This window comes from Squalius cephalus (genome assembly GCF_949319135.1).
Source record: "Squalius cephalus genome assembly, chromosome: 15".
Classification (NCBI taxonomy): domain Eukaryota; kingdom Metazoa; phylum Chordata; class Actinopteri; order Cypriniformes; family Leuciscidae; genus Squalius; species Squalius cephalus.
The window spans coordinates 1292196-1305000 of NC_137136.1; the positions used below are offsets into that span (position 1 = coordinate 1292196).

Here is a 12805-nt window from a genome sequence, read left to right on the forward strand (position 1 = left end):
AGATCCTGGAGGAGCGAGACTTTAGGAGCTGGAAATTACTTTTAGAAGTTTACATCTATCTATCATCCGTCTATCTATCTATCTATCTATCTATCTATCTATCTATCTATCTATCTATCTATCTATCTATCTATCTATCTATCTATCTATCTATCTATCTATCTATCCATCCATCCATCCATCCATCCATCCATCCATCCATCCATCCATCTATCTATCTATCTATCTATCTATCTATCTATCTATTTATCTATTGTTCTATTGTTCTATCTATCTATCTATTGTTCTATCCATCCATCATCCATCTATCTATCTATCTATCTATCTATCTATCTATCTATCTATCTATCTATCTATCTATCTATCTATCTATCTATCATCCATCCATCTTTTGTTCTATCATCCATCCATCCATCATCTATCTATCTATCTATCTATCTATCTATCTATCTATCTATCTATCTATCTATCTATCATCCATCCATCCATCTTTTGTTCTATCATCCATCCATCATCCATCTATCTATCTATCTATCTATCTATCTATCTATCTATCTATCTATCTATCTATCTATCTATCTATCCGTCCATCCATCCATCCATCCATCCATCCATCCATCCATCCATCCATCTATCTGTCTATCCATCCATCCATCCATCCATCCATCCATCCATCCATCCATCCATCCATCAATCGTACAAGCTCAACAATATACATGACTAACACAAGTGATTTCAATGGTTTCATGCATCCAGTTTAGTCTGGGTCATGTTTTCTTTTACTTTGCGTAGGATGAGAGGATGTCGAGCAACCTGTTCATGTTGGCATCAGTCTAACTTGGCTGGCTTCTACCTAGTGACAAATGAATTTGTGCCAAAATACCATAGTAGAGGTTGACTGGATGCAAAAAATGAAATGGGAAATGCTTTCCCATAATAAGCCTATTTTACTGTCCATGACCCATCAGTAAGACCTGTGATGAACCAGTTGAGAACCACTAAAATAAAACATCCACATGTTAAATCATAATCAACTGAAAATGACGTTACTCACTTTCTAAATACCTGTTCCTGAACACTGTTTCATCTTGACAAACACGTCGGGTCACTGCGTTTCATTGAAGTGTCAATCCACAAACCTCTGAGATTTGGTTTGCTCAATCCTCCTGTGTTTCCCTTCACATCAACGGTGGTCTATGCAACAACCATCCGCTTTAGCACAGCCATTTTACCTGCCATCGCTTAACATGACAGCTTCTACAATAAACACTATAGAAACATGACATAAGCATGGCATGTGGCCTGTCATAACCAATCACGGCCTCCACCACTTGCGACAAATAACATCTTTATGTCATAATGAACGTTGTTGGGTGATGTGCATGACAGGTACACGACTGTGGAAGCACTCGCCTGTCTGATGCTGACAATGTATCCACTAATGTTACAGGATCGATACAACTTAAGCTCTATGCAGAATCTGTTGTCCTGCTGTCGATTTGCACAGAAAATGTGAGCCTTGGTTTCAGAAAAAAAATAAAAATGCATGTGTACAGTAATGCACTTGCAAAGGAAGTCTTCAATTTTTGAAGACAATTTTTCCTTGTAATAATATATGGTTTGCAAAATTGGAACTGCTGCGTGTGTAGATGAGAGAATCAAAGTGTGTGTGCGTTGTGCACACGCTACATTATGGCCAAGCATGCGCCCTCAAAATAGCATCTGAATAACATGCGCAACACACCACTGACTTTAGACGAGGTTTCTCCTGGTCTGTGGTGGAAATTGTTTTCTGAAACTGCAAAATAGCACCAGGGAACGTTTGCGCCGGAACACGCCTCCTCTTTTCGCTGAACCGTCCCCGGGAGCGCAAGTTCATTCCCTAATTTACCAACGTGCGTCTGTGGAGGGAAGAGTCCGCTGTGCGTCAGGTGAAAAACAGATATGATACATGCGTCGGTGTACAAAGTCAATTGCGCTGGGTGCAAGATAGGGCACACTGTTTTAAAAGTATAGCCACAGTAATTAAACATTATACAAGTTAACATAACATGTAGTCCAACTGCTAAAAGGCATTTAGGATGACTTTATATGTGCAAACAATACTCATTTACATGCACAATCAAATAAGAATCAAGAAAAATCAAATAAGTGCTTTAAAAAACCAGCACGATTCTTCATTATTTTCTGTGGTAGTCGTCAGCTTGTCACAGATGCTGCTAATACAGCTTAACTTGCATTGAACCTGGGATATCAGAAAGCGCTCAGAAAGATATCACTGAACAGAGAAGCTCTCTTCTTATGGAAAATGGCTGCTATTTTGATCCCACTTGCGCTTACTGGAGATGTTCATAATAGCTCCCAAAGAGCCTGTGAAAATACCAGCAGAAATAAGGACTATAAGGACACTTTCATTTCAAATCATCTGACAGAAAATAGACCCACCATTATGTCTGATCTTCCCTCAAACGTCAAGCCTTTAAAATAAGTATTGGTAGACACAGTAACCATTTAATACAATGATAGGTAGCAAGCAAGCTCTATAGAAATTTAGCAAAGTAAAATACAAAAAAAAGTACATGTAGCTCAAATATATAGACCTATATATACAAGACAAACCATAGATTTATAGATATAAATATTATTGCTGGGCAACTATTAATCGCATCCAAAATAAAAGTTTGTGTTTAACCTATGTACATAATATTTGTGTGTACTGTATATAATTATTTTGTATATAAAAATACACACATATGCATGTATATATTTAAGAAATATTTGCATGTATATACTGTATATACTGTATATATTTATACATAATTTATATTATATATAAATATTTATATTATATATATAAATAACCATTTTTTCTTAAATATATACATGCATGTGTGTGTATTTATATATACAAAATAATTATACACAGTACACACACACATATATTAACACAAACTTTTATTTTGGATGCGATTAATCGTTGTCCAGCACTAATAAATATCTTTATACATATAAAGTTTTTTTTTTTTTTTTTGAGCATCCCGAACACTAGCTCAACCAATGCAGGTTAGTTTGGGGATTGATCTGTTTGTCAGACCAGTCTCAGTAATTATTCAGCAGAATCAGTTATTATTTTTGCAATTCTGTGCCGCCAATGCAGCAGAATTTACACAGTTGACCTTAAATATCTATTTTCAGGTATAATGGTGTACAATCATATGTCTGGAAGAAGTGCTGAGAATATAGTGGGCAAACCGCTGAGGTAATTACCACAGTGCGATCCCAGGAGATGAGCCATTCATCCCTCTATACATCTAATGACTCCGCTGCCCTTGAAGATGATGTAAGTTTGTCAGAGCGTCTATATTGTGAGGCTGAGCACATTTCAGTACACGGCAGTCTTTCCCTGGGAGCCTGTCACAATTCATTCAGAATTATTGCTGCATTTGCATTCAAGCAATCAGCAAACACGACCGAAAACCTTCACAGAATCCACAGGGACGGAGCCACCAGGAACCCAACGACACGCAGATTTCACGGGCCACCAAAGAGCGTGACGTATTGCAGAGACATTACGATGCAATAGGCCACGGGAAGCAAATTTCAAAGGTTGCGCAAAAAGACAAAGAGTGCTGCCATTTCTGCTGTGTTTTCATTTTGCTCACATTTCCATAAACGGGTGCTCTTTAGGCATCCCAGCAAATGTTTCTGAATCAATGTTTTGGCCTGTCCTAGCATTTAGATGACCAGAGGCTTTGCAGGGAAAACTGTTAATGCACATTGTGATGAGCGAGCATTAGCATGTTGATCATGACATATGGTATTTCCATTGGCATTGGCATTCAATTAAAGGGCAGACAGAAAGGTTGAGGTTTCGCATCTAACTCTACACTCAGAAGCTGACTCGTACCGGATGGCGATAGACACATTAATCAAAGCGCACGCACTGACTGTCAAACTTGGTTTCGGTTGTTGCGACGTGACGGAAAACTGACAGGAACCAAAATGAGATTTCTTTTCCCCTGTGTGTGTCCATCTCTCTCTCATAAATGTTGAATCACCAGCACATTAAAACCATTCGACACGAACCAAACCCTTATTATTGCTGCTTGCTAGGACTCATAACCCTGAAATTACAGGGCTAGTCGAGATGAGGTGTGCTTTTGCTTGGACATACAATTTCAGCTGGTGGATCAAAGCAATTCAATTCAATTTATATTTATTTGTATAGCGCTTTTCACAGTACATATCATTTTAAAGCAGCCTTACAAAAAATGCATGAGTCTACATTACAATTAGAGTGATCTGTTATCAGAGGTGACTGTGTCCAAATACATATACGAATCACGCAGTTCACTAACAATGTATTCATTTAAGGCAGAAACAATGAGCTTGTTGCAGTAATTATTACAAGTTGTGAACATAATTATTATAATATATAGAAATTTAGCATTGGTGCATGTTGATTCAGAGTTTTCATCATCTGAAGCCCTAGCAGAGAACACCCAAGAAACCACCTAGAACGCTATAGATATATACCTATAGACCTATAGTTCCCCAAGAATATCAAAGAAACTTGGGGACAAACACCCATAAACTATTCAAAATACTCTATTAACTATCTAGAACACCCTTCAAACCACACCAAAGCATCTTGGTGACCATTGTGGGCTCTATTCACTCATTAACCCATGTTGGGAGCTATCGATCCCCAAGAATATAAAAGATTTTTAAAAGCAAACACCTAGAAACTATCCAAAATACTATAGAAACCACCTAGAGCACCTTACAAACCACGCCAAATCATCATAGATAGGCTCATTTAATTCACTGACCCATGTTAAGACCTATAGATCCCCAAGAATATCAAAAAGACCTGGGAGCAAACAGCCATAAGCCACTCAAAATTCCTTATTAACTATCTAGAACACCCTTCAAACAGTGCCAAAACATCTTGGTGACCATTGTGGGCTCTTTTCACTCATTAACCCATGTTGAGACCTATAGATCCCCAAGAATATCAAAGAGTCTTGGGGACAAACACCCATAAACTATTCAAAATACCCTATTAACTATCTAGAACACCCTTCAAACCACACCAAAACATCAGAGTGACCATTGTGGGCTCTTTTCACTCATTATCCCATGTTGGGAGCTATAGATCCCCAAGAATACAAAAGATTCTTGAAAGCAAACACCTAGAAACCATCCGAAATACTCTAGAAACCTCCTAGAGCACCTTACAAACCACGCCAAAACATCATAGATAGGCTCATTTAATTCACTGACCCATGTTAAGACCTATAGATCCCCAAGAATATCAAAAAGACCTGGGAGCAAACAGCCATAAACCATTCAAAATACCTTATTAACTATCTAGAACACCCTACAAACAGTGCCAAAACATCTTGGTGACCATTGTGGGCTCTTTTCACTCATTAACCCATGTTGATACCTACAGTATAGATCCCCAAGAATATCAAAGAAACTTGGGGACAAACACCCATAAACTATTCAAAATACCCTATTAACTATCTAGAACACCCTTCAAACCACACCAAAGCATCAGAGTGACCATTGTGGGCTCTTTTCACTCATAAACCCATGTTGAGACCTATAGATCCCCAAGAATATCAAAAGACCTGGGGAGCAAACAGCCATAAACCACTCAAAATTCCTTATTAACTATCTAGAACACCCTACAAACAGTGCCAAAACATCTTGGTGACCATTGTGGGCTCTTTTCACTCATTAACCCATGTTGAGACCTATAGATGCCCAAGAATATCAAAGACACTTGGTGGTAAACACCCATAACCCTCCATAATACTTCATTAACTATCTAGAACACCCTTCAAACAGTGCCAAAACCTATTGGTGACCATTATGGGCTCTTTTCACTCATTAACCAATGTTAGGACCAATAGATCCCCAAGAATATCAAATGGTGAACACCCATAGCCCTCCAAAATACCATATTAACTATCTAGAACACCCTTCAAACCCCACAGCAAAACATCATAGAGACCATTGTGGGCTCTTTTCACTCATAAACCCATGTTAAGACTGTAGATCCCCAAGAATATCAAAAAGAATTGGGGGCAAACACCCATAAACCATCCAAAATACCCTATTAACTACCTAGAACACCTTTCAAACAACATCATAGTGACCATTGTGGGCTCTTTTCACTCATTAACCCATTATGGGACCTATAGATCCCCAAGAATATCAAACAGCCAAAATACCCTATTAACTATCTAGAAACCCCTACAAAAAGTGGCAAAAAATCACAATGACCATTGTGGGCTCTATTGATTCATTAACCCATGTTGGGACCCAAACAGATTTTACCAGTAAAATCCATAGCAGCCACCCAGCAAAGCCTATCTCTTCATGAAAATGCTCTAAATCAGACTTTAAAAGATCCTCAAAGACTTCAATTACGTACATCAATCTGTGGAGATGAATGACAATGAGACAAAGTCATTGTGAATTCACTGGGAATCCCAGGTCCTCTGGAGTGCAATAAACTGGAGGATTAATATTCCAAAACCCATAAAATTCAGAAGCACATTAAACACAAAAGCGTGAGCCAAAGCCCAGGCTGGTCAATGGGACTGAATAATTCAGACTGTAAAGAAGGAGCAGATGGGGAGGCATGCTGTGGTCAGGTCAGGAGGAAAACAGGTGGACAGAGGGATGGAAGATGGCGACTGGTTGAGGAATGACAATCACTGGCTACGTTTACATGCACAACTTTTGTTTCAATCGGACTGAATTCAGTCCAGTTAATGAATCCGAACGTAGTGTTTGCATGAACGCTAAACACGTGATCGGGTTGATGTGCGCGTTTACATGTCACAAGATTCAAAACAGAATATATTTTTGGACATGCGCACACTGCATGAATATACAGAGTTTCTCGCTGTTTGTGCATAATAACCATTATCCTACATTGGTTCTTTATTTGTTTTAAACAGCAGACTTAATATTTATACATTTCTGGTCATAATTTGGAGTATGAGCATATGAACCGTTGTGCCAAAAGCAGTCGTCTGTGGATGAGAGTCTGAAACAAGGACTGGTGGGATGATGCTCCACTTCAGAGACGCTGAGTGAGTGAAAGGAGGATTATAGGATGACGGGACACTCATTTATACGACACTTTATTCAACAGGAACAACAGCTCGTTCATTACGCTATTTCTACGTCATTGCACAATGCCAGTGCTTTCAGTTTCGGGTTTCAATCCGATCAAGTGTTTACATGTTCTCTCGATCGGATTAGAAAATGAATAAACCGCCCCTTTCAATCCGATCGAAATTTCATTCGGATCGAGCTCAATCGGATCGATTAAAGTGTTTACATGAAGGATTTTCACTCCGACTGAGCCATCAATCCGATTACTAACGGATTATTTGGTTGCGTGTAAACGTTGTCACTGATAGATGACCCAGACGCTTAAACCCAACTCATAGCCAGAGGCTGAAATAAACATGATGGTGCAGCACAACATCTGCTCAGAGATTAAACATAACCTTTTGGCCAGAAAGAAGTGATCCAAAACTAGCCTGACCAGAAACAGACAGCATTTTATAGAGTACGTATAAGGGAAAGTCTGATTTTCCTTGGTCTTTTGAAATAAAGCCTGATGCACAATGGAGACACAATCTGGCTTTCAGAAATCACAACTACAACAATTCCCTAGCAAGTCAACACCCAGAACGATGAATTAGCAATCATCCAGAACCACCCAAAATGCCCTGGAAAATTAACAGCCTGAACAAAGAATTTGCAATCATTCAGAACACAACCAAAATTGCCTCAGCAAGCCATACGCTTCAAACAGTCCAGGGAATTGAAACTACACAAGGCCAATAATAACCCAACTTCAAAACAAGTACTCAAATTACACCAGGCGGATTACAACCTTCACACATCAAACAAACCTTCACATGACTATAAGCTTTCAGAAAGGCTTTGTGAAGGATAATGTGGAACTATACTGGACCTGACAGAAAACACATCACCCAAAGTAGGCATTGTTACTCATTATACATGCAAAGAGCACGTGAGCCAATCATAACAGAGATCATTTACATATAGAGATTGTATGCAGCAGCAAAAAGCATTAGTTAACTATACTAGTAAATATAATGTTAATCTTAATGTTCGTTACAACATTTACTAATACATTTTTAAAATATACAGTTCTATCTGTTAATATAGTTAATGCACTGTGAACTATGCAATTATTGTTTTGTTTTTTTCAAATAACATTAACAAAGATGAATAAATATAGTAAAAAAAAATGCATTGCTTATTGTCAGTTCACAACTCATGTTAACGAATGAGACTGTATTATAAAGTGTTATCTCCAAAACAAATTCGACTGCTTTTGTGCAAGAACCCTTGTCTAACATTATACAGTGTACTTTGGGGGAGGGGGATTCATTCCCTTTAATAATAGTTATTATTAGAGTATTAAGGAATGAATATATTGCCTTTCATTTTTTCTAGCTTAACGCCCACTGCCTGCTGTCAAACACTTGTGTGATGAATAAACCTTCAATTGACCGCTACAGTGAGCATTATGCATTTCCAAACTCAAAGCCATGATAAACCACAGAGAAAATTAAAGACTGTGTTATATTCCTTACCTTCATAATATATTTTAAATCCATGGGCGCTTACAGCAAAGTCGCTGGTAAGACGCAAGGAAAAAATGGATCCGGTACTTGTGACAGGAGCTGGCACCTGGAATCCTGTTAACCTGCACGAGAAGAGAAAACATTACTCATCCAGATAGAGAGCAGTTTGAGGATTCATGCAATGCAGTAAAATAAAAGAAAATGCATTAGAATGCAATGCAATAAAATAAAATAAATCGTATTTCCTTTTTTTTTTTTTACTTTGAAAAAATACACTTTTTATATTTACATTTTGGAATGCAATGTGACGTGTTCTATAAGATTCACCCACACTTTAAGCCAAACATTTCACAAAAGAGCTTGTTAGGGTTGCATGATAAATGAATGCCTATATTATTCAAAAATGTCAAAAATTGGAGTTAGTTCTGAATCAGCATAATTTGTTTGCAAATGCTGGTTTGGTTACATATTATCCAATGCAAAAAATTCATGCATTTTTAAGTGTGGCTCAAAATACTATTTTGGCCCACTGTATTTTATTCTTAGCTGTTTTGACAATACAATTTCCCAGGAGTCGTGCCCACTCTAGACCTCTCGCCGACTCGACTCTGGTTAAGAAATAAAGAATGAATCACGTCTTCCTATTGCATAAAAACTCATTGGTCTTGGTATCACAGCCGGTCCTGCCTTTACAGGATGTGACGCTCTCTGAAATTGGATTTGAACTTGGAAAAGATCAATGAGCCTCGATGATTTTACAAACATATTAAAGTCAACATGAATATGAATTTGACATCCACATGAAAAGTGTTTCAAATAGTGTCAAGAAAGGGCAGTTTTTTATGAGCTTGCTTGGTAACAAAAAAGTGGGAAGTGTACACCATAAATGACATTTCAAAACATGCATTGGACCTTAAAATACATTTTTATACATCCCAGAACGAGAAAAGACTCATCGAACGTGGGTTCACAAAACTTTTCCATCTTGGTGAATTTAAGTTAGTTCAAGAACTGAAGTACCATGATGTTTCTGACTGGAACAACAACCAGTTTGCCTCTTTTTAATATTTTTTATTATTGAAGTTAAATGTGAATTGGCATTCTCAACCCATTTCACTAATGCAATGTAAAATATTGACGAGTGAATCGGGGATATTCAATGTGGAAAAGTGGGACTTGATTGTATCCATCTGGAAAATATCTCAATGTGATAAATGGGCATTATTTTTCATAATCATGATTAACAGATTAAAAGATAAACAATATTTAAAAACAATATTTCCCACCATGTGTGTTTGTTGGTTAGTGCCACAAAACCAGACAGTCCTGAGACTGAACATTGAAATTCAGGTCATTTTTGTGGGTGTAAAAGCGGCACAAAAGAGAAGCACAATCTGATTGCTTGAGCTTTAATATAACATTTCCCCAATCAATAGCATTCATTTTGAAGTCTGATTGAAACCTATTTAAAATAGCTTTTTTTATTCTTTTTTCTTTCTTTTTTGTGCAGTTTCATTAGCATACTGCAGCTTTTTAATGTAAACATGAAATCAAAAATCATCCCTATTTACTTTCCTTCACAGTATCCCCACTCTTATTGCTCACGATTCATTCAATGCATGTTATTCCAAAGGAAAAAAAAAACATATTTCATAATCTTTCATCAAAGTGCAATAACTTTCTCCACCTCTGAAATGATGAAATCAAGGCTGCAGGGGTGGGCAAAACAATATCAACCAATAATATCACAGCAAACTTTTCACAATCCAATCAAAACCCAATCAATTCCCATCCTAAAATATTTCCAGCTGATTATTTTGCTTTTCTCTGAAATACGTCACAAGGTAAAACATTGCAAATGTCATTTCACGTTTTGTTTGAAGATTATGTTTTATTTAAGACTCTGATAAATTGAATTACTGCAGTGCTGGAGCTCAGGTTAATGATTTGATGAGCACATCTCTCACCTGGCCTCGAGGCAATTAGCAGAAAATTGTATAGTCATGTCCAGAGGGATATTAACGAGGTTGAGTGAAACCGTCTGCGAATATAATGTGTGGTTAAGCAGAGGGCAGAATCGGGACGGATTCTACACCAAACTGGACCAGATTTTATGCCGACAGTCAAAAGTCTCAAAAGTCTCTGTTTTCTCCACTAAGAAAACAGAAAATGCTACTTGTTGTTAATTGTTGTTTGTAATGAAAAATAAAGCTTTGAGCCTGCGGACAGCCAGCGGATCTGAGGGATTAATTACCAGAGTGAAGAACAATCAAACACTGGAGGAAAAAAAGGGAATTATCCCAAAGAGAGAGCCAATAAAAGATTCTCAGTCTTATTAGTTTTTGTTGGCTGACTGTGAGTCCATGTTCACACACACACACTCAAGACGCAAGCACACACACACTCACACGCACATGCACACACACACACGCATACACATACACACGTATATGCATATGCACATGCACACACACACACACACACACACACACACACACACACACACACACACACACGCACATGCATACACACTCAGATGCAAGCATACACACACGCACACACACACGCACATGCACACACACTCAGATGCAACCACACGCACACACACACACACTCACACATACACATTCACACACACACACACACACACATACACATACACATGCGCACACACTCAGACACAAGCGCACACACGCACACACACACACACACACACTCAGGCGCAAACACACACACACACACACTCAGACGCAAACACACACACACACACACGCACACGCACATGCACACACACACTCAGACACAAACACACACACACACACTCAGACACAAGCGCGCACACACACACACACACACACACACGCATGCACACACACACACTCTCAGACGCAAGCACACACACAGGCACACACGCACACACACTCACTCACACACACACATACACATGCACATGCACACACACTCAGACAAAAACACACACACACACACACACACACACACACACACTCAGACACAAGCACACACACACACACACACACACACACACACTCAGACGCAAGCACACGCACACACACACACACACACACACACACACACACACACACACACACGCACACACACGCACGCACACTCAGAAGCAAGCACCCACACAGGCACACACACACGCACGCACACACACACACGCACACACTCAGACACAAACACACACACACACGCACACGCACACACACTCAGAAGCAAGCACACACACAGGCAGACTCACACACATGCACACACACACACGCACACACACACATGCACACACACACACACACACACACACGCACACACACACACACACACACACACAGACACACACACACACACACACACACACACGCACACACACACACACACACACACACACACACACACACGCGCACACTCACATGCACACACACACACACACACGAGCACACACACACACACATATGCTTAAACCTTTTTCTGGCTCTATAAAGCTGGAAATGCTTCAGGCATGAAGAGTTATTGAGCTCTGAGTATTGGTCAGATTTAATTCAATTTGCGCAGGGTTCTCACGGACGGACTGAAGCGAAGCGGCTCCACGTCTGATTCGACGAGCGAGGACTAAATCACACATGATGTTTTGTGAAGATTTTGCAGCCAGATGCATCAAGTGCTTCTTTTTAGTTTGAGCCAAGAAGGCTTTAAAATGAAGTTTATCCTTTGTGTTCATCCTTTATTATTTGTAGACAGCTGCCAGATCTTGGACTCAAGTTTGGGTTTTAGGGTTTCTCTTTACTTTTTTGTTTTTGTAGTTTATAAAGGCCCTGAGGGACGAGTGTTGCTATGATAGGGGCATCGGATGCGGTTTCATCTGTGTATATTGCATCTGTGTACATTCAAATAAAACCATAAACACATAAATAATTCCCAGATATTAAAATAAGCACATTTAAAGGGATAGATTACTCAGAAACGAGAATTCGGTCATTAATTACCTGTGTGCTATTATTTTTTCCACAAAATTTAGCATTTATGCATTTGGCAGACGCTTTTGTCCAGAGTGACTTACATTATATATGTAGCCTATATATATATATATATATACACTATATTCTGAAGATAGAGCTTATCTACAGTACTGTGCAAAA

General features: G+C 38.8%; 1 protein-coding gene and 1 long non-coding RNA gene across 3 annotated transcripts in view; one reads left to right on the forward strand and one right to left on the reverse strand.

Annotated features, from left to right (window-relative positions):
* Positions 1-12805, reverse strand: part of csmd3a (CUB and Sushi multiple domains 3a) — a 331891-nt gene that overhangs the window by 282320 nt on the left and 36766 nt on the right. For both annotated transcript variants that reach the window (XM_079894353.1, XM_079894352.1), the window contains exon 3: positions 8661-8773. In XM_079894353.1, the coding sequence (XP_079750479.1) occupies positions 8661-8773 (113 nt within the window). The remainder of the gene's footprint in view (positions 1-8660; positions 8774-12805) is intronic.
* Positions 1-12805, forward strand: part of LOC307172237 — a 185452-nt gene that overhangs the window by 65116 nt on the left and 107531 nt on the right. The gene's annotated exons all lie outside the window — the stretch shown is intronic.